The 19,516-nt window shown below is 52.8% G+C and overlaps 1 protein-coding gene across 6 annotated transcripts in view; it reads right to left on the bottom strand.

Annotated features, from left to right (window-relative positions):
* Rnf220 (ring finger protein 220) overlaps positions 1-19,516 on the bottom strand; it is a 228,919-nt gene continuing 209,403 nt past the window's right edge. The window contains exons 1-11 of one of the 6 annotated variants that reach the window (XM_052716269.1): positions 18,671-18,839; positions 18,485-18,527; positions 15,114-15,235; positions 14,640-14,772; positions 6,953-7,049; positions 6,691-6,777; positions 6,540-6,595; positions 6,327-6,405; positions 1,856-1,964; positions 1,653-1,727; positions 1-951 (exon numbers count right to left, since the gene is read on the bottom strand). In XM_052716269.1, coding sequence (XP_052572229.1) covers positions 880-951; positions 1,653-1,727; positions 1,856-1,964; positions 6,327-6,405; positions 6,540-6,595; positions 6,691-6,777; positions 6,953-7,049; positions 14,640-14,772; positions 15,114-15,235; positions 18,485-18,527; positions 18,671-18,724 — 927 coding nt within the window. In that variant the 5' untranslated portion in view covers positions 18,725-18,839 and the 3' untranslated portion in view covers positions 1-879. Of the gene's footprint in view, positions 952-1,652; positions 1,728-1,855; positions 1,965-6,326; positions 6,406-6,539; positions 6,596-6,690; positions 6,778-6,952; positions 7,050-14,639; positions 14,773-15,113; positions 15,236-17,821; positions 18,424-18,484; positions 18,528-18,666; positions 18,840-19,516 lie in introns of those variants that run through there. The other 5 variants (XM_052716270.1, XM_052716274.1, XM_052716267.1 and 2 more) reach the window with 5 other exon arrangements.

The following is a 19,516-nucleotide window of genomic DNA, read 5'->3' as shown; positions in this document are numbered from 1 at the left end:
TGGTTTATACTGGTTTAATCCATGTCAAATGTAGTTTACAAAGGGAAAGGACAAGTACCTTTGTATAGAATATACAGACACAGCATCACACCACAGGGCCCACGGGAGGGCAAGGGAGACAGCCCTTCCCTGGGAGCACCATTCTACTCCCAGGAGTTGCTCTCAACAGCAGGCTGGGCACCCTCAGCCAGCCTGACTGCAGCCTCTGTTTCTGCTCGGTCCCACTGTCCACCCTACCCCCCAGCTCCTCAAAATGAGCCCCATGAGCTAAGACTAAGGAGAGGATCATATCCCTTGGGGCACATGGCCCATGTCTGGGAGAAGAAATATACACCACTGAACACCGAGCACATGGAAAGGGAAGGGGAAGGGACGCCATGGAGAGGGAAAGGCAGGCACCTTAAGAGATGGATGGGCCGAGCCCCCAGCCAGCCCTGAAGGGAGCACTGCTTCCAAGAGTCATTAAAAAAAAATCATACAACCAAAGGGGAAGCGGTGGAGGGCAAAAATGTCCCATTTATACACAACATTGTAAACATACACAGTCTATATTACATGTGCTTCAGTCTGGTGTTTGCATGTCTGTCAGTCAGTCCAGGGGATGGATCTCAGGAGCCTTGCCCCGCTACTCCCCATCCCTACCTTCCTGCCCCACACTGGAAATAGCCAAGAGAGGCATGGTCCTCAAGTTCAGAAGGAGCAAGCAGGAAGGGCTGCTCCACTCTGGCTCCAGAGTCCTATAGGTGTGTTTGGGTGTGTATGTGCATGTATGTACACGGGGAACCTGTGTGCAATTATGTACAAAGGGAAAGGGGTTCACTGTCACAGAGGCTGGGGCAGGTGGGGCTGCTCGAGGCAAGGCCTGCCAGGATGGCTAGCTCACAAGTAGATCCTCCGCAGGTCTCCAGGCGCTGTGATGGTGTTGCACTGAGGGCAGAGCTTCTTGGCACCCTGTGGAGAGAAGAACGGGGAGGGCTCGGTTAGACACAGGAGACCTGTGTTTGTGCACAGGAGCACTGGGCCTGCAGCCATGTCTGCACCAGTGTGCTGGGACCTCATTCTTGTCAGCCAGCCTAGGGAGGCATGGGCTGCCTCTGAGCAGGCAGACATGCTCCTGTGTTGGGGAGACGCCAGGATCAAACCGCCTGGCCAGCCCCTCAGCAGGAGCCCTGGTAATGAGAACAAGGCTGGGTCCAGCTGTGGCTGCCTCGGCCCTAACGAGATTACACGCGGCCTTTGATCAGGACACAGAGCCCACGTCCGGGCCTTTTATTGCTGTCTCCGGGCGACATTTTAATGGCTGCTCCTGAGCTAAGAACAGGGCAGGAGCAGAAGGAGCTTAGTAATGGGAGGGGGAGGGGCAGAGGCCCTGGTCTGGCTTACCCACCACCAGCCTCTTTCTGATCTGGGGTCTCAGCAATATACGTGATACGGGGCTGCCTCGGGGTGGGAAGAAGGAGTGTGAAGTGAGTCCATGGAGGAGAACTGAATGAGCCCGATGTGAGAGCGCAGACAAGGTATTCAACCTGGCGGCTGAATCCCTGACTCAGGTTCTTCCTTAACTCCCCCAAACAGGTGCAGCCCCAGATGTGAACATCTGGACAGTGCCTCTAACAGCTGCCCACCCACTCCTCCGTCGTGTGCCACCTCACCAGAGTCCGCAGCCAGCACTCTTCACAGTGCACATGCCAACACTGGATGGACGTTAGGGGCATCGAGTAGGAGTCCTAGGGAGGAGGTGGCAGAGAAGGAGTCACTGAAGCAAGCTCACCCTCTGAGAGCCCAATGCAGCCGAGACCCTCCCCAACCCACAGGCCACTGGACCAAGAGCATGCCTTGATTCCGTCCCACTCACCATGCAGATGAGGCATTTGTATCGGTCCCCCCGAGATAGCTGCCGTTCCAGCTCCCTGACGCGAGCCTTCAGGGCCTCAAATGTAGTTACAGCTGAGTCTTCGGTGATTCTGTAGAGACAATGGACAGTGGGGTAAAGGTGGTGCTCTCGGCCCAGACTCACACAAGGAACCTCTTCTCAACATCTCTCCCTGCAGAGCTGAACTCAGTACTCCTGCGTGTCTACCTGACGAATGGCTAAGCCCGAGCCTTGGCAATCATCACCTTTACTCACCTTCAAATACCCTCAGCTTTCTAAGCCTGTCACCTCTTCCCAGCTTCTCTGCAATCTCCGCTCCTTCCCACTCTCACCACACACCACTATGCTGTGGCCCTTATGTTTAAAAAAACAAAACAAAACAAAACAACTCACCCTGAATATGTTGGTGCACACCTTAATCCCACCACTTAGGAGGCAGAAGTGGGCAGCGGGCAGACCTCTGTGAGTTTGAGGCCAGCCTGGTCTACAAAGGGAGTTCTAGGCTAGCCAGGGCTACACAGATCTTGTCTCAAAACAAACCAAACCAACAGTCTCATGTAGCCCAGGCTAGCCTCAAGCTTTCTATATAACTAAGGATAACCTTGAAAATTTAAAACTAAATCTTTAAATTTATTAAAAATTTTTATAAATTTTTTTGGCCAGGCATGGTGGCACATACCTTTAATCTCAGCACTCAGGGAGGCAGAGACAGTTGCATCTTTGAGTTTGAGGCCAGCCTGGTCTACACAGTGAGTTCCAGGACAACCAGGGCTACACAGAGAAACCCTGTCTTGAAAAAAAAGAAAAAAAATTTCATTTTATGTGCATGGGTGTTGTGCCTGTGGAGGCTGGAAGAGGGCATCAGATCCCCTGAAACTGGAGGTACAGATGGTTGTGAACTGCCATGTAGGAACTGAACCTGAGTCCTCTGGTAGAGTAGCCAGAACTCTTAACTGCTGGGCCCTCTCTCCAACCCCCATCTGTTTCTTAAATTAACATTCAAAACATGAAGTTTCGTTAGGGCATATTAAAGAGGTACTTCCCGCCCCTCCAGAGTGCTGAGGTTACAGCCAGGGCTTCCCACATCCCAGCAGCTGAGACATACCTCCAGCCCCTCATCCTTCAGGTTTCTAAGGATCATTTTACTAACCCAAACCAACGCTTCTCTGCTGTGATCCCTGCTCTGGCCCCTTCTGCCAGCACCTGGCAGAACCTCCATTCTAAAGGCCAGTCCAGGCATCTGTATTTCCAGCATTTCAGTGTCTCTGTCAGCATTAGCTGCATCTCTCCTGTCATGTGCCACATCCTTATGCTATTCACAGAGAGTCTCCCCGCTCCCCCGGCCTCTTCTCCGGGAAGCACTAGCCCTGCCTTATGGCTCAGGCTCCTCCCAGAGGCTCTCCCGAGGTTCTGTACTGAACCCTTCACAGCAAAGGGGTCATCTCCCCAGCAAGCCTGAGTTCCCTGAAGGCGAAGGCTTGCTTGCTGAAAACATCTCCCAGTGACTGTTTACTAGTGGATGAGCCCTACTTGGGGCATGTAAGCATGAGAAAATATTTGCCAGTCCAACCTCCAGGGAAGAGAGATGTGGGACCTAACTATTCTAGGTAGTCTCAAGCCTGTGATTCAATTCCTGAAACACAAAACCAGCAGCACGGAGAAGAAGGAATAGCTAGAATAATCTCCAAGATCTCCCTCCACCTGCCCCTCTGATCCCTCTGAAAAGCAACAGTACCAAGGGGGACACTCTAAGGAGAGAAATGCTTCCTGGAGCAGAAGAAACAATGATACCGGGAATACGCCTTAGGGAATGACAATACTAAACAAAACAGCTGAAGTTTATTAAGTACTTATTAACTGCCAGGTATTTTTACCGAGGAACTGATAATTATTTATACCTCCTAAACCTCTGTGAGAAGATGTTCATTTCACATGTGAAAAACCAGGTAGCCTGCCCAGACTGTGGCAGACCAAGGCCATCCTGCTTACAAGGAGAGGAGTCCCCCAGGCCAAGGTGGTAGAAACGAAGACGACCAAGCAGTCAAAAGTGAAAGGAGACTTGTCCGGCCAACAGCAGGAACTGGTTAAGTCACGAGCAAGCTGGGGTAGAGGTGTGGTATGACAGAACAGGGGAGGTTTAAAAGATGCATTCCATCAGGACTGGACTGCGGTAGTGGAGGCTTAGGTGGACCACACAGTAATGGTGTGGGAACGGACAGTACTCTGGAGTGAGGGGGACATTTGGCTAGCATGGGGACAATATGTTCACAAAAGTGCAGAACTTAATGTAATGTATTTGCTCTGCCCACGACCTTGGCTATAAGGTCTAAAGGAGGAGAGGAGGAGTCACATGGTCCCTTCCTCCTTTTATTTATTTATTTTGTCCCCGGCGAGATTGGACTCTGGATCACTTGGGAATTGAACCCGGTTCCTCTGGAACATCAGTCAGTGTCATGTACGAAGGCAAGGAGAGCACTGCCTCCTTCGGGCTGTATGGTCCAAGGTCACAGGCAGAGCAAACACCACTACAACTTACAGGTGGTCTGTGACTACTGGACACAATGGTCAGAAGGAAATAGAGGGACGGTCATGGGAACATGTTTATTGTTTTATGCTTTTGAGATGGTGTCTCATTACATACCTCAGGCTAACTTCAAATTTACTATGTAGTTAAGGCTAGCCTCAAACCCCTAGTCCTCTTTTCTCGGCCTTTGGAGTGTTGAAATTACAGGAATGTACTACCATGCCCAGCTAGCTGGTAGGAGTAACATTTAATGTACAACAGATTTCAATCTCTAATTTTTTTAGGATATCAGCAGCAATACAGAATATGACTCCCTAGTGGCTGGCATGATGGGCCCATAATTATCCACCCCACGCCCCCAGAGATAGTGAAAAGGCTTTTTTTTGCCAGCTCCTTTTAGTGCTGGTGGGCTCGCTGGAGCCCCATGTTCCATCTGAAGACCCTGGCAAGTCTTCACCCACTTCTCCCTCCTAGCACCTACTCCACTAGCTTCCTCTCTGGCATTCGCTCAATGCTCTCTGTGCCATCCCTAGCTGGACTGTTAGTGAATTCTCAACATGGATGGGCTCTTCCCCTTCCCTGGATATAAAATGGACCTCGGGCTGGAACCTGTACTTTGTGAACTAGGATGTCATGGGGACCGAAGAGCATCAATCCCGGTGGATCTAGACCCAATGGAGATCTCTGGATAGCAGCAATCAGTCTCCACCTTGTCCTAGAGTGCCCCGCCTACTGGAGTCTGTGCTCACACAGGTGGGACAGAAAGGCTGACTTCCCCCAGCCTTGGGTGGGTAGCACCTTCATGGATGGCCACTGGCTCTGGCCCCTACCTCCCCCTTGGGCGCCATCCTTGATTAATGATCTTGTCTTTCTGATTTATGAGCAGCCCCTCCAGACGAGGGTAGGCGCCCCTTACAGCCCCGCCCGCCCCGCTCAGCTGGAGTAGGAGAGAATTATTAAATAAACATCCATACGTCACCCCCCCTCCCTAAGCTGGTTACACCGAATCCGTATGGCCCGCTCCGGCGCTGACACGGAGCAGCTGCGGTGATTCATGGGCAGCCGGGCCCTGCGCTGCGGCCCATACATCATGCCAGCAGCACTTGCGGCCCCGGCCGAGATAAACTGATCAAGCACAACGGGCTGGAATGAATTTATGACAACACAAAATGGAGGGAAACAAATGGGAGGTGACCCAGGCCACCGACCCAGCCCTGCACTGGCCTGCAAGCCACTCTTCTGGCAGGAGGCAAAATGGAACACTGGCCCTAGAATGAAGAGGATACCTTTTAACCCCAGGCAACCTAGCCTCCAGCTGGAGGGAGGGGTGGGTGCAGGGAGATAAGCAATGACCAATGGCAGTCACTCCAGGCAGCCAGACTGGACAATAGCACCTCCTGAGGCCGGTATTGGCTTTTCTCAGCTTCTGAAAAGGCAGCAGGATGGCCAGCTGATACCAAATCCTGTGGCGCTGTCCAGCAGCCCCGGGTAAAGTAACAATGGATCTCCTTTTCCCCTGCTGGAGAACTCTGGCCAAAAATTCCTACTGGAAGTGATGAGACCCAATGCTCCTGCCTAAAACCTGCTGCAAGCGCCACCCGGGACAAGAAAAATGAAACCAATTTAGCTCCCGATTAAGAAACAGAAACTGGAGATGAATCAAGTGCACTGGCTGGGCTGGGTGGCCATACATCACATTCCACGGGTGGGGGCGGCCACAGCGGCAGGGGAGGACTGCTTCTCTCTCCACCAGGCTCCCAGGGCCATGGCCCAGTGATCAATTCACAGAGTCACGCTTAGCACCAGCTGGGCTCCACTGCCGGCTGTGTGCCCAGGGCAGCAGGACTGAGCTATACCCAGAGGGCCAGAAGCCCTGGCAGCAGACCTTCCTGCTAGCAAAGGGCCACTCTCCCAGCCAACCATACTTACTTCTCAATGTCGCTGTTCTTGCAGGTCTTCTGCATGGCCTCCTGCTTGCTGCTTTCACCATTGCTGGTGGACGGCATCTCTGTAGGGACAAAAGTTCAACTTATACTCTGGCCAGGTGAGCAGCACAATTGAGGGCTTGGGATTCAGACAGTCACCACCATCTAAAGATGTCCTCTCCCAACCTCAGTCCTGCTAATCTGGGTCAGGACTTACCATCGCTGGCCCATTTAGAGAACTCGGGTGTGATGCGGGTGCTGGGGGGGCCACCACTAGAGGAAGGAAGGAGAAAGAACCGAGTCAGGACAGCGGAGCCCTGCCTGCAGAGAGCCCTCCAGACACTGCCCACGCCTTTGCCCACACTTGCTTTAGGACTGCGCCCCGGAGTGCCTCTCTCTCCTTGGCTTCACCAGGCTCTTCTCCTGTGCAAGGGATGACATCGGCCTCTGTGTATCTGGCATGGTGGTCAAGGACAGTCGATCCAAGATTGTGGTAGGCCACAAGGGCTCTGAGTCTCAGGAGCGCCCATGCCCCCCAAAGCTGGGACTAGCTCCAGAAGCAGGGTCAAGTTTTAGAGGCACCAGCTACTTTGGGTATTGGTGGCTTGCCCCACTGGACCCCAAGGATACTGCGGTTTCCCATACTCCAGAGTGTCATCTCCATCCACATCCAGGTCTGCATCACTGTCGGGGTTCTCTCTGCCACTGCACATGACGAAGCCAGAGCCTGTGGGAAGCAGAGTGTAAGAAGGGCAAGAGGCCAAGAACTAGGCCAAGGGTGCCCCTGCTGCTGCTTCTAGGTAGGATTTAGGTCTTTTTCTTTTCCTTTTGTGTGTTTTTTTTTTGAGACAGGGTTTCTCTGTATAACAGCCCTGGCTGTCTTGGAACTCACTATGCAGACCAGGCTGCCCTTGAACTCAGAGATCTACTAGTCTGCCTCCCAAGTGCTGGGATTAAAGGCGTGCACCACCACCATCTAGCAACCCTCAGATATTTCTGACTCTATTTCTGTCCCTCTCCCTCACCTTTTAGCGTACTGCATGCTGCTCCAGGTTGTTTCTGTTTATAAACTGGCACAATCATACACTAGGTCAGGTCCTTAGAGGGCTATAACCGGCCTCCTATACACCTGTCTTCCAGTTCCAGAAGAGCAGAAAGAGGGTAGAGAAACTCGAGTCCAAAGGTCACTCCCGAATAGGACCTGAGACTTTCTCTATCTCACTGTCCAGCCTGAGGTCCATCAGAGGAGAAAAGGCTGGCTAAAGCCAGTCAGAGTCACAGAGTAGGACCCCCAGCCAACATCCTGATTTGGACCACTAGGTCCTTTGCCAGCAAAAACACCAGGCAGCTGTTCAAATATTTGGTGTCTGAAGCGCCTGACATTAATTATTCATCTCCACCTCACACAGCTCAGATTCCTGGACAAGTGTAGTTAGAAAGGGATTAGAAAGGGACAGACAAGGGAGGATCGGCATGCACACCTGCCTCTCAGAGCAGTCACGAAGACAGCTAGGCTGGCCAGGGCAGGCTGAGGGCCAGACAGTCTGCTGATCCCTAGGGGGCATTTGGCCCAACCAAAGGCAGACTCTTGGCTAATGTAAAGGGTGAGCTACCAAGGCTTCACCAAGCCCACTTCATATGCCAGGTGGTCTCTGACTCCAGAACTACATTTCCTGACAGGCCAAGGTCAGAGACCAAAGAGCTGTCCCCACATCTTTGTCCTAGTAGATCTTAGGTGACATCTTACTAGCCAGATCAGCAACTCTGCCAGGGACAAAAGAAAATGAAGGACTCTGCTCAAAGGACCAGCAAAGGAATCTTTTGCATCGAGGAAGAAGCTTAGAGCTCTGCCCAGTGATCTCAGAAAGTCTGCTTCCTGCCTCGGCCCACTTAATCGTACTGTCTGACTCCAGAAGCACCAGGGGCTCCCCAGCCTGGTTGGTGGAGTCTCCACGTCTCCACTCTCATTGTGTGTGCACACAGAAAACAGAGCTACTGACTTCACTCATGCAGACCATTCATCAGGATGCGCTTTCAAGCAGTACCCGCTTCCCGACGCATCCCTCTTACCCCTTCAGTCTAAGGTCTGAGATCCCATCCATCCACCCAGAGGCTAGTCAGTGCCTAGGATCTACCTTTCCTGACAGTCCTCATTTGGCACATCCCCAGAGGGACTGACACACTTGAGGCAGCAGGCAGGTCAGCAGCAGAGCCATTAAGCTGAGAAAACACCAAGTTACAGCTCTGTCTCCTATTCACAGCCAGGTGTCCTGACAAGCAATTCCCACCCCGAGGGTGAGTGGCACCTCTATAAACCCTCTGACAGTTTGGGAGACAAACTCCGCCATCAATCAGAATGTAGCTATCAGGTTCATTTACAGCCCGCACCCCACAAGTCCTGCCAAACCTTGCCAGCCCCCACTCCCAAGTGCACGCAGCTCAGCAGCAGCCTCATATTCCCTGCTCAGCCTAGCCTACCCCTGCCTTGTGGGTGGGGAAAATGAAAAGCTCTTTAGTACACCTCTGAGCCCAGTATGGCTCCCTTGGCTAAACAGAGAAACCAAAGTTGCCAGGAAGCCCTAACAGGTGAAGCAGCCCAGGGACATGAAGTATTTTCCTCTTGGCTAAAGGAATGAATGATCTTTCACCTCCAATATCTTTCGACCTTTTGGAGGTCATCCTGTCTTGCCCGGTATGAACATTTCAGGATGGGGTCCCACTCTCCAGGTGCTCTGAGTGATAACTTCCTCAGGTACTTACACATATCTGTCCCTTCCTAGATGTCCATCCCAGCTCTTTTACAACTTAAGATCGTATTTATTGTATGCTACTGTTCCTCACCAGACTGGAACCTTCCAGGCTCCTGGGCCTGACTTCCAGCATCATCCATCCACACAGCACACCCCAGCAGTACTTACTGGCTCAATACTGCCAATACTGCTCCATGTCTTATGAACCCTGCACCAGAAGGAAGGCTTGGTTGATTATCGTCCAGAGAAAACTACCAAGAGTCTCACCCCAGGCTGGCAGCAACCTTCTGTTCCTCCGACTGGGTTGGAGCAAAGGGTGGTGGGGGGGATGGCACATCTTGTTAGCTAAGGAAAAAAAAGGCCTTTCTGCCTCTGGCCTGAGCAGTCTACTCCGACACTGATTCTATCCCCCAGCTGAGACAGATGTGGGGAACCTCTCCCTATCCCCACAGGTGTTCCAAGCAGGCTGCCACCACCAATTTCACTCTGGTACTTGCCCCAACCTGCTCCAACCTCCTTCCCAGCACATTAAACTTTATTTTCTTAATGAAATGTCACTTGCTGACTTCTGGCAGAATCATAATAAAAAGAAACGGCCATAAAGCCGTTTTTATGCCGAAAGCAGCCCTGCCAGCTTGCCCCCCTCCTCAATCTTGGAGAGGAAGGCTTCACAGTCATTTTATGTTCTCAGCTGCTGGAATATCCCAAGCCAGTACTCAGAGGCAAGATGGCACAGACAGCCCCTTTCCAAGTCTCTGGCCTCTCTTCCATGTAGCTCTGGGAAGACCAGCCAAGCTGCTGCTCCTGCTGCTGCTGTGCAGGAAACAACTGGGTCCCTAGGACCTCCAAGATGATCCAGAACAGCTCCCGGTCACCAAAATGGCTGACGAACTAAGTCTGATGGTCAACAGTGCCTGGCGGAGTCCCCTTCCCTCCAGTGAATGCTTGGAACAGAGTGGGAGAGGGCTAAGTGCACAGATGACATCTAAGTCTAAATCTTATGAAAATGACCCTTCTCCCATAAACTCATTTCTTCCTGGACCACTGAGGAGGGTGGGAAATCAGTGTTAATTTAATCAATTGATCAAATGATCGATTGAGAAACTGGAGATGCCCGTTTACTGGGGGCAGTAACATCCTGGAACCTGAAACCACAAAAAAGGAACCACTGATTTCCTCACCTGCTGTTCCCAACCAAACTAGAGCCTGGGGAGAAAGGAAAGTCTTGGGGCCTTCTAGAGCCCAGTGCTCGCCTACAGGAGGGCAGGGGCAGCAGCTTCCGGGGAGTTTTACACTGGAATTAGTTACAGATGCAGTTACGGTGTCTTGTGTAAACGCCATCGATTGGGGAGCTGACAGTCTGGGGAGCTGCGATGCGGGACAATCAATCGGCCTGCAGTGTCACCTGCCACCTCGCTGAACAGTTGACAATGCAATTATCCAGTGTGGAGGCAGGGAGTTGGCGTGTGTCAAACGCACTTAGCCACTTTCCGGGCCTTCTCGATAACGCGTTTCACTGCCTCACGTCAGGAGAGTCGCACAGAGACAGACGCTGTTTAAAACCATTGATACTTGCTCTTTCTGCCTGCACTCCCCCTGTTCCAGCTTAACAATTGTGTTCCAAAAGGTGATTAAATCCTGTCCACTGCCACCAGGGACAGAAGCAGCCTTGCTCCTAGCCACACCCCTCCCACCAGGCACCCATCATAACCGCAGGTGGGGAGAGTCCTAAGGCAGCACCTTCACCTTCTGTTCCAAACCTGTCTGCAGTGGTATACTGCTCTAAAACGTGTCACGGACAGGTCTAGGGAGCACAGTGGCAATCAGGGACATCTTTAGCAACTGGGGTTCCCCTCTTGGCCCATGCCTGTGGATTCAGTTTTGTCAACAGTTATTTCAAAGAGCTGTGCTAAAACTGCCTCTACTTGTTCTCTCCTGATTCTTTTCACTCCAGGTTAGTTAGACGCAGCCTAGATCTAAGCGGGACTCAGGAAAGATGGTACTCGGGCAGGACAGAAGCCCTTCACAACTCACTGTCTTAGCATCCTCCTTCTCCCAACCCCCCTCCCCCAACTACGCAGCTCTGGCTGGTCTGGAACCTGCTATGTGAACCAAACTGGCCTCGGAATCAGAGATCCACCTTCCTCTGCCCCAGGAGCGCTGGGATAAATAAGTGTACCGCCAGATCGGGCTACTCCACCTGTTCGGAAGGGGCTTTGTGCTGCAATCCTTCAAGGCTTCAGCTAGGGCTCAGAGACAAAGGTACAGAGCGACACTTTCCACTTCATGTGCAGCTCCCTCAGAAATGCCTCACCTCCCCACTCCTGACCTACAACATCAGCCACTTGATTTGAAACCAATCTTTTCCATGTTCTTTGTCCAGACTGTCCCTTCCAGATGGACTGAGCTCTGGCTTCCCCAAATCCAGACAAGTGAATTCTCACTACCAATACAGGGGAGGACTTAGAGCCCAGCACCCCACACCTCTTTCTAAGACACAGAGGAGCAGGCTAGGACATTAGTCACATGTCTCCTTGACTATGAAGGACACAGAGTCAGGCTTATCCCAAGGGCTGCTTCCTTTGTGGCCCGTTTCTCCAGCCTGGAAAGACACCTACTCTCCTAAGTCTGGCAGAGTATCCCAGAAAAGCAGTTTCCACCCTAACTGTAGGTATCGTTAGGTGAAGACCTAGGCCCTGGGCACTACCCACATGCAAATAGCACTAGCAGTCAGAAACTCTCAGGTTTCATGTGAGCAGTCAGCAGCTGAGGTGCACATCCCCAAGAGCGCTGCCACACTGAGCTGTCAGAACGCACCAAGAATGACTGCTATTCTCTAGCAGCCGTTAGCCATTTCCTCAGGTTTGTTCGTTTGTTTGTTTAATTATTTGTAATTAGTTATCAGGAGGCTGAGGCAGGTGAACCTGTGAGGCAGAGGCCAGTCTGGTCTACACAGTGAGCTCCAGGCCAGCTGGGGCTACACAGTAAGACCCTGTCTCTAAATAAATACCCATCTACTTGTAGCTGGACATCTCTTGGATGTCCTCTCGTCCTCTTCCTTTTGTCCTGAGACGTTCATTCCAAGCATTCTCAGGACTGAGACATCTGAGCCTCCTTGTCCTTAACCCCAAGCTCCCACGCTCACGGCCTGTTCTTCTAAGCAAGTGTCCTCACCAAGACTCGTTTGACCACTGCCTTCCGCAGGAGACACATCAAGGCAGCTGATCTGACCCATGTAGGAAGCTTTGTCGAGGATGACGAAGGGACCCGAGTCTGGGAGGAGGGACAGGAGAATGAAGGGACACAGGGACTCATCACAGTTCTTCCATTCTTTCATATCTAACAAGGGGAGCAATCTCTGTCTTGTCAGCACGCACAGTGCAGCTTAAATGGGCCTCACCGCTCGCCTGCTCATCCTGCCTCTGCCTCCCTCTCTGAAGTCGGCTGGGCAGCTTCTTCAGCTGGCGTTATCACTCCCTCTAACCGGTCTTGGCAGGCAATCTAATTCCTCCTGAAAAGGTCACCGCCATTTTAACTGCCTTTCAATCACATTAAGCAGGAGCTGCCCAGCTTGCGGCCCAGCCCGCCCGGCGGGCGATCAATGCACTGCACTGACACCAGCCGCCTGGCAGGGCCACACCCAACCCCCCAAGAGTTGGGCCTATTGGTCCTGGCCAGGGAGGGTAGGCTGACAGATGGCCAACTTTTGCAGATGGGTTTCAGGGGCAGAGGCAGTCAGGATCAGCCAGGGCCTCTCTTTGATAGCCCCCTCCCACTGAGGAGGCTCAGCCTCCATTGCTCCACTCTCTGCTTCGTGGCCCCCGCTGATCTCGCTGTAAAACAGCCTTTCAAGTCAGCCTGTCTTTTGACTGCACTAAGCTGTTTAAGAGGCGGCAGCAGCTTCTATCAGGAAAGCTGGAGCAATTCTCTGCAGATAAAGGCACCTCCGGCCTCGTTCCCTCTTCAAGTCTCACTCTCATTCTCGCTCTCCAAATCGCTCAAAGAAAAGCCCTCTTTGAACTCTCCTCAGGAATTCTTGAAAGGAACAACCTCACAGTGTAAACACACCCGGAAAAATGATCCCCACCCGAGGCCTAAGAGCTTCCCACACCCAGCTGCTGGTGCCTCCCCAGGCAGAGAGACTTCGCTGAAGCAGCAGGCCCTGTGCGGCTTGACCCACTCCAGCTCTCCAGGAGCGCCCAAGAGCCATCAGGTACCCTCCTGTGCCAAGAAATCTAAGAAACTACCACCACAGTTGGTGTGTATAGTTGCAGTTGATAACAAGGTTAACCTAGAACAGCTTTCCAGAACTGACCAGCAGGGACTGCCTTCAACACCTACACACACTTCAGTACCCACGGGCATAATTCTCTACTGTTCATTCTTGCAAGGCTTCAGATCCACTAGAGCTCCAGCACATAACTGCTCTGTGAAATGACACTAAGACCGTCCATCTCAGACTCGGGGGAAGTGGTTTGTTTGTTTTTTAAACCCCCCTGATTTTCTGATCTGGCTTGCCCGGAGGCATGATGACCCATCTTCACTGCACGGCACTGCAGAGACTGGTCTCAGCGCGAGCCCAGGCGTTGTGGCTCTAAGGAAGCAAAGGCCCTCTTCAAGGCTGCTGTGAGAGTGCCCAGGGAGCAGACATACACAGTGGCACTCCCAAGGGTGGTACCCAGACACAGGAGGCAGATGGGACGCAGCCTGGCTCCCTTACTGACCACAAGAGGCAGTGCCAGCTGTGCTTCTACAGAGAAAGAGGAAAGAGCTAAGAGCCAAGGAGCAGCTGCCTCCTTCCCGTGCCCACGGCAGGAGACTTTGACAAGAGGACACTGACCCTGGGCACCCAACCAATTCTTCCATCTCTTTGAGGAGGCCAACCCTTGTCTTAGGAACTAGGAAGGCAGCAGAGACGAGCAGGGCCCTGCAGACTCTTCTGCAACAATTGGGGAGAGCCCAGGGGAAGCAGGGAGCAGCTGAGCCTGGGCCCCTCTTGCTTCAGGGCAGAGGGCGCCCTGGGAGAAGAGATGGGATCAGAGCTAAAATTAGATTCACCAATGAAGCTCATGGGAGGTCAAATTTTGCCATAACTCACTCTTTCCTCTGTAACTGATTTCCCTGACATAGAGCTGAGGAGGAGGAGGAGGAGGAGGAGGAGGAGGAGGAAAATCCAATGTGTGTGCCTAGAAGCCCTGAGGGCCCCTAGTGCTGGAGGTGTACAGCAGGTTGCTGGATTCTCATTTATCAGCCTTAAGAGGGATGGAGTGATAAATGCATAACCGTCCCTTTAATATTTTATGCAGGTGCTAACGCGGCTTGGCTGTCACCTTCAATGCATCACCCGAGGCTGAGAGCCCCCTCGTCACTGCTAGCTTGCAGCCTCACAATTCCATTTCCCCACCCAAATACATCCACTTTAATATGCACATCACAGGCAGGCAGCGCAGTTACAAAGGAGCCCCACCAGCAGTAGTTCCCACGTGGTGGAAATGATGCCCAGCTACCCGCAGTGACCTGGTCACCAGAGTGCCACTGCCCAAGTGGCATCATCAGCTGCTTTATACCTCGGAAGCCACCTTCCAGGAGTGTGGTGGCCCGTATCCGCTTCTGCCCACACCATTCATACTCCTCAAAGCGGTTGCTGTTCTCATGCTCGATGTCCACAGCATCATCCTCAGCCACGCAGGAGCCTTCCCTCTGTGAAGAGCAGAGCAGGATCATGCAGAGCCCAGGCCATCCCTACCTACTCCCAGATCCTGCATGGAAGGCACAGGCCTAGGCCCTGCTGTGGGATGCCAAATGGACTCCCTTGAAACACAACCAATATGGAAATCAAAGACCTGGGCCTCTTCCCCACCACTGTCCACAGGAGCCCAAACAGGGAATAAGTGGGAAAGAAAGCAAAAGGAAGAGGCAAAGAGCAGAGGGAAGAAGCTACTGAGACCACATGGAGACCCCAGGAGCCCAGAGATTCGGAGCAGTCAGCAGCAGTCAGGGAAGGGAAGAGGAAGGAAGGTGGGTGGCCACGGCCCCTCTACCTTAGAAAGGCAATGCTCCACATGCCTACTCATCTCCTGCTCCGATCCTGCCAGGGGGCGGTTGCACAGGGGACATACCTGCCCTTCATCTTGCTTCCTCCGTTTCATTTTCCCAATCCGAGCTGCATGGAGAAACAGAAAATGAAGAACAGAATAAGCTGCTGGCCACTGTGGCTCTGGAGTTCAGTGCCCCGGTGGAGCCGACACATCCTGCCCTGCTACCAGCCATTACCCTTTCTGTTCAGTGCCTGATGTAGCCCTCATTCTTCAGTGCCTCCTGCTCCTCTGGGCCCCAGCCTTGCTCCTTGGTGGGCGACAAGTGCCTCAAGAGCAACCCACCCCTCCCTAGCTGCAGTGCCCAATGAGTCCAGCAGGCGGAGAAACTCCCTGTAGCTAGGTATGTCTCCAGAAAACCAAACCCAGAGACTTACTCATTGGTGTTTGGAACTACAGCTCTAAAGAGTTTCTTGGTTAGAATCCCAGGCTATTCCAAGACTTGATTTGATCTACTGTTCACTCACCCTTTAGAAACTTCTTTTGTCCCAGGGCCAAGTGCCCCAAGTATGGTACCTAGCATACTGCTTAAGATCATGCCAAGAGCAGTATCTCTGAGGTTTCCTTTCCCATTTTACAGGAAAGGAGACTGAGGGACAGTTGTAAAAGTATAGAGGGTCTGGGTTAGACCTTGGGCAGCCAGGTCAGGATACCAGAAGAGGGCAAGCCTTATGGTTCTTACCCAAACCTGTCCCATCATCTCTAATCGGTACAGAGGGCTGGCAGGCCCCAGAGCAGAGGTCTGCCTGCCAAGCTGTCCCAAAGGGGCTCAGTTCCAAAGCGCACACTGCAAGCCCATGGCACTGCTAATTAATGCTGAGAGATGCAATCATTTCTAATTAGCTCACTAATCCTTCTCGGCAGCCCTCCTGTCACCAAAGCAGGAAGAGGTCAAAACAAGAGACTCTTTTCCTTTTGCCTCTCCCAGAATGCAACAGCAGGATAAGTGATGACCACTTTGAGACCAGACTGATGGGGGAAGGGTTAGGGAGCTTGTCAAGGAGGGAAAGGCTTTCTATTGAAGGGCCAGGAAGAACTCTCTTAGGTATGCTGACCCTGATGGAAAATTCGTGAATACAGTCAGGGGAGGGAAACACAGGTGAGCGTTCATATGCTACAGGTCAGGGTCTCTACGCTAGGTTGGTCTCAGAGCTAGTACCTCATGAAAGGACGCTCACTAACATCTACATTTGAAGCAAAGGTTGTCTTCCCACTTTTTGACTGTTTGTTTGGAGACAGGGTTTCTCTATGTAGCCTTGGCTGTCCTGGAACTCACTCTGTAGATCAGGCTGGCCTCCAAATCACAGACATCCACCTGCCTCTGAGTGCTGGGATTAAAGGTATGTACCACCACACCTGGCTTGTCTTCCTACATTTTAACAAATGAAGAAACCTTATAAAGGAACAAGCCTAAGTACTCAACAAGTATCAAAGGCAAAATAAGGAACCAGGCCTGACTCCACAGCCTAGAATGTTCCCTTGTACCAAGAGGTTCCCATCTCAGCCTTGTCAGTGAGACTGATCCCATGAGTTCGCTAGGTTTCCAGCCTCTCTGCCTGTGGAGGATCTGAGGTTGGGAGTCTCTCAAACTGCAGGAACAGTAGCCCCAGAAAGAGCAAAAGCAAAGGGAAATTTACCAGCCTACAAGAACTGCATGTGGGATTTCAGAACCTAGGTCTAACTCATCTCTGCAATTCCCTGTGTTTCCACTATAGAGATGTGACTGTATTCTGGGCCCTTTGTGCATATAGATCCAGATCCCTGCTTTGTTGATCTAATCCTTGGAATTTCAGGCTCAGACAGGCTTTGACACCAGAGCTAGGAAGAAAGAAAACATGGAAGACATCAGAAAGGAATTGGGTAAAGGTTCCCAAAAGTTATTGGAAATGTAGTGTGGAGTAGTGTGCCAATAAAGGTCCCGTACATTCTTGCCAAATCTGAAGGCACCTCCCTGGGTAAGAAGAGGATGACTACTGATGATTTGGTAAAATCCAATTAACTGAATGGGGTATGGTGGCTCAATGCTTGTGACCCTACTACTATGAGGCTGAGGCTGAAGGCTAGCCTGGGCTATATGGGGGGCGCCCTCATCTCAAAACAAAAACAAGACAAAAAGATTTGAATAAAGAAATGACTGAGCATGATACTGCTAGATGTTCTCTTTGCCCAGGACACCTAGGCCAGCAGAGGAATCCTTACAGCCCCAGAAATCTATCCTGACGGCCCAGCTTCACCTGCGAATTACCAGGCAAGCAAGGAAGTCCCGAACAAGTTTTCCACAGTGTGGCAGGGTGTTTAGTTCTGTCCTTGAAGCTGCCTCTCAGTCAAAGCATTTGACATGGTTGCAGACGCAAAGGTTTTAGGGAAAAGCAGACTTTAATCATGGCTCAGCTACACCAACTTGGTGATATCAAACAAATGACCTTCAACTACCAGAGCCTCAGTTTCCTTATGTATAAAACACTGCAGTATGCTCCTCTCAGAGGCGTGGTGAGACCGGCGCTAGCCCACAATGAGTGCTCTTCTCTTTTCCACACTGGGCTAAACCTGGAGGTAGCAATCAAGTGGTAAGGGCTGGGGATCTTAAACATCCATGGTCTTACTCACCAGCTGGCCCAGAGACCCTAAGCCCTTTACAGTGAACCCCAACTTACACCACACCTCAGTCAGCACAAAAAGCGGGACCATTCAATTGTGTTCTGCAAACAGGAATGCTCCAGAGGTTTGAATCCAAAAGGGGGACCGCCAGGTAGTGCATACACGGCCTGCTTTCAGAAAAGGCCTCTAAGAGCTGTCGAGCCCACGCTGATCACCTTTGTGAAATGTGGGCCGACTGATAACTCAAAGAGCCCTGGGACGAGTTAGTTCCTGTTGCCGTGGGAACTCGAGATCTCATCGCATTGTCAAGTGTCAGCAGAGAGGCTGCATTCACACTACTGGGCACTGATTAAAAACTAGAAGAAAAACATTCCCAGCGCCCTGCCGACTTGTATAGTGAGGTCCCAGCAGTCTGCAAATTCAAAGCTGAGCTCCCGAGTGGAATTGTGTAGCTTGTTCCTCATTCTCCGACACTTATTGTCCCCCAGGGTTCTTTCGGGCCTTTAGAAAGGCTTGGGCACGAGCTGAGTACTGTAACCCTCCATTAGACAGACGGGGAAACTGAGGGCGGCAGCCTTGGTTTGCACTCTCAGACGCTGTGACTGCCAAGAAGTCAGTTGGCCCGATGATGAAGAGACCCAGGCAAGCCAGGAGCTGCGGGCAGTGAAGGAGGGAGGAGGCCGGGGGTGGGGCGGAGGGAGGGGCCGGACCGGACTCACCATTCAGTCGGGTTTGCCGGTTGGCTCGCACTCGCAGGAAGGTCTGGGAGAAAATCCCCGGCAGATGCAAAAAAATAAAAAATAAAGCACAGAGCGTCAGACGCGGCCTGGAGTCCCGGCCCCTGCCCTCGTACCCGACCCTCATCCAGGCCCGCCCCGCCCCAAACAGCCCGTAAACAAACCTACTTCCTCCCTCCCGCCGGCCCCCCTGCTCCGCCGGCCGCTCCGGGCCCTCGGCATAGCCGCCGGGGCTGCTTTAACGGGACCCCGCGGCCGCCGCGCGGTGCCGCCCCAGCCCCAGCCTCTGGCGCTCTGGGCCCCGCGGCAGCCCGGCCGGCGAGGGCGGCGATGCGGGCGGATTCCCCCCGGCTGCCCGGCGGCGGCGGCACCTCAGCTCCCAGCAGCGGCGGCGGCCATGTTGGCCCTGGTCACGTGATCCGCCGCCGTAACGCGCTGGGGGTGAAAGTTCACGGGCGGGGGTGTGCGGGCAGACCCGGGCCAGGAAGCTGCGGCTAGCGACGGGGTTAAGGACCTGCTGGGGCCGCCCCCTCCGGCCCCTCCCACAGCCCCAAGGACTCTCCGCCCCAGCTTGGGCGGCCCACTGGTGCTTCCCACCCCGCCACGGTCCTTCGGCCTGGCCTCGGAGATCGACCTGGGCTCCTGCTCCCCGCGCGCCAGCCCAGGGCAGCAGCACCTCCAAAGGGGTGCTTTTCCAGGGAGAAGGCATAGGAATTCCCGATCGCCTGCGGGGCCCGTCTCCGCCAAAGCCCATCTTCCTCACAGCCTCTAGCCCATCGCAGGATACCCCACGTCTCATCGCCTGCAGGCCATTCCTGGAGCTCCCACGGGCATCACGTGCCCGTTAGGCCAACAGCGATCTAAATAGGCGCCTTCCTCCTAGGTTCTCAGGACACCTGTTCAGGTGTGCCCAGTCGGTTGCCCTTGATGCTACTTCCGTTTATCCCTCACGGTGCAACTTCTGGGTCTCTCTCACTCTCTTTGTTTTGTTTTTCGAGACAAGGTTTCTCTGCG

This window comes from Peromyscus californicus, unplaced genomic scaffold (assembly GCF_007827085.1).
Source record: "Peromyscus californicus insignis strain IS unplaced genomic scaffold, ASM782708v3 Scaffold_5__1_contigs__length_169319896, whole genome shotgun sequence".
Taxonomy (NCBI): domain Eukaryota; kingdom Metazoa; phylum Chordata; class Mammalia; order Rodentia; family Cricetidae; genus Peromyscus; species Peromyscus californicus.
Note: the sequence above shows the minus strand (reverse complement) of the source record. Positions and strands in the feature narration are given on the sequence as shown.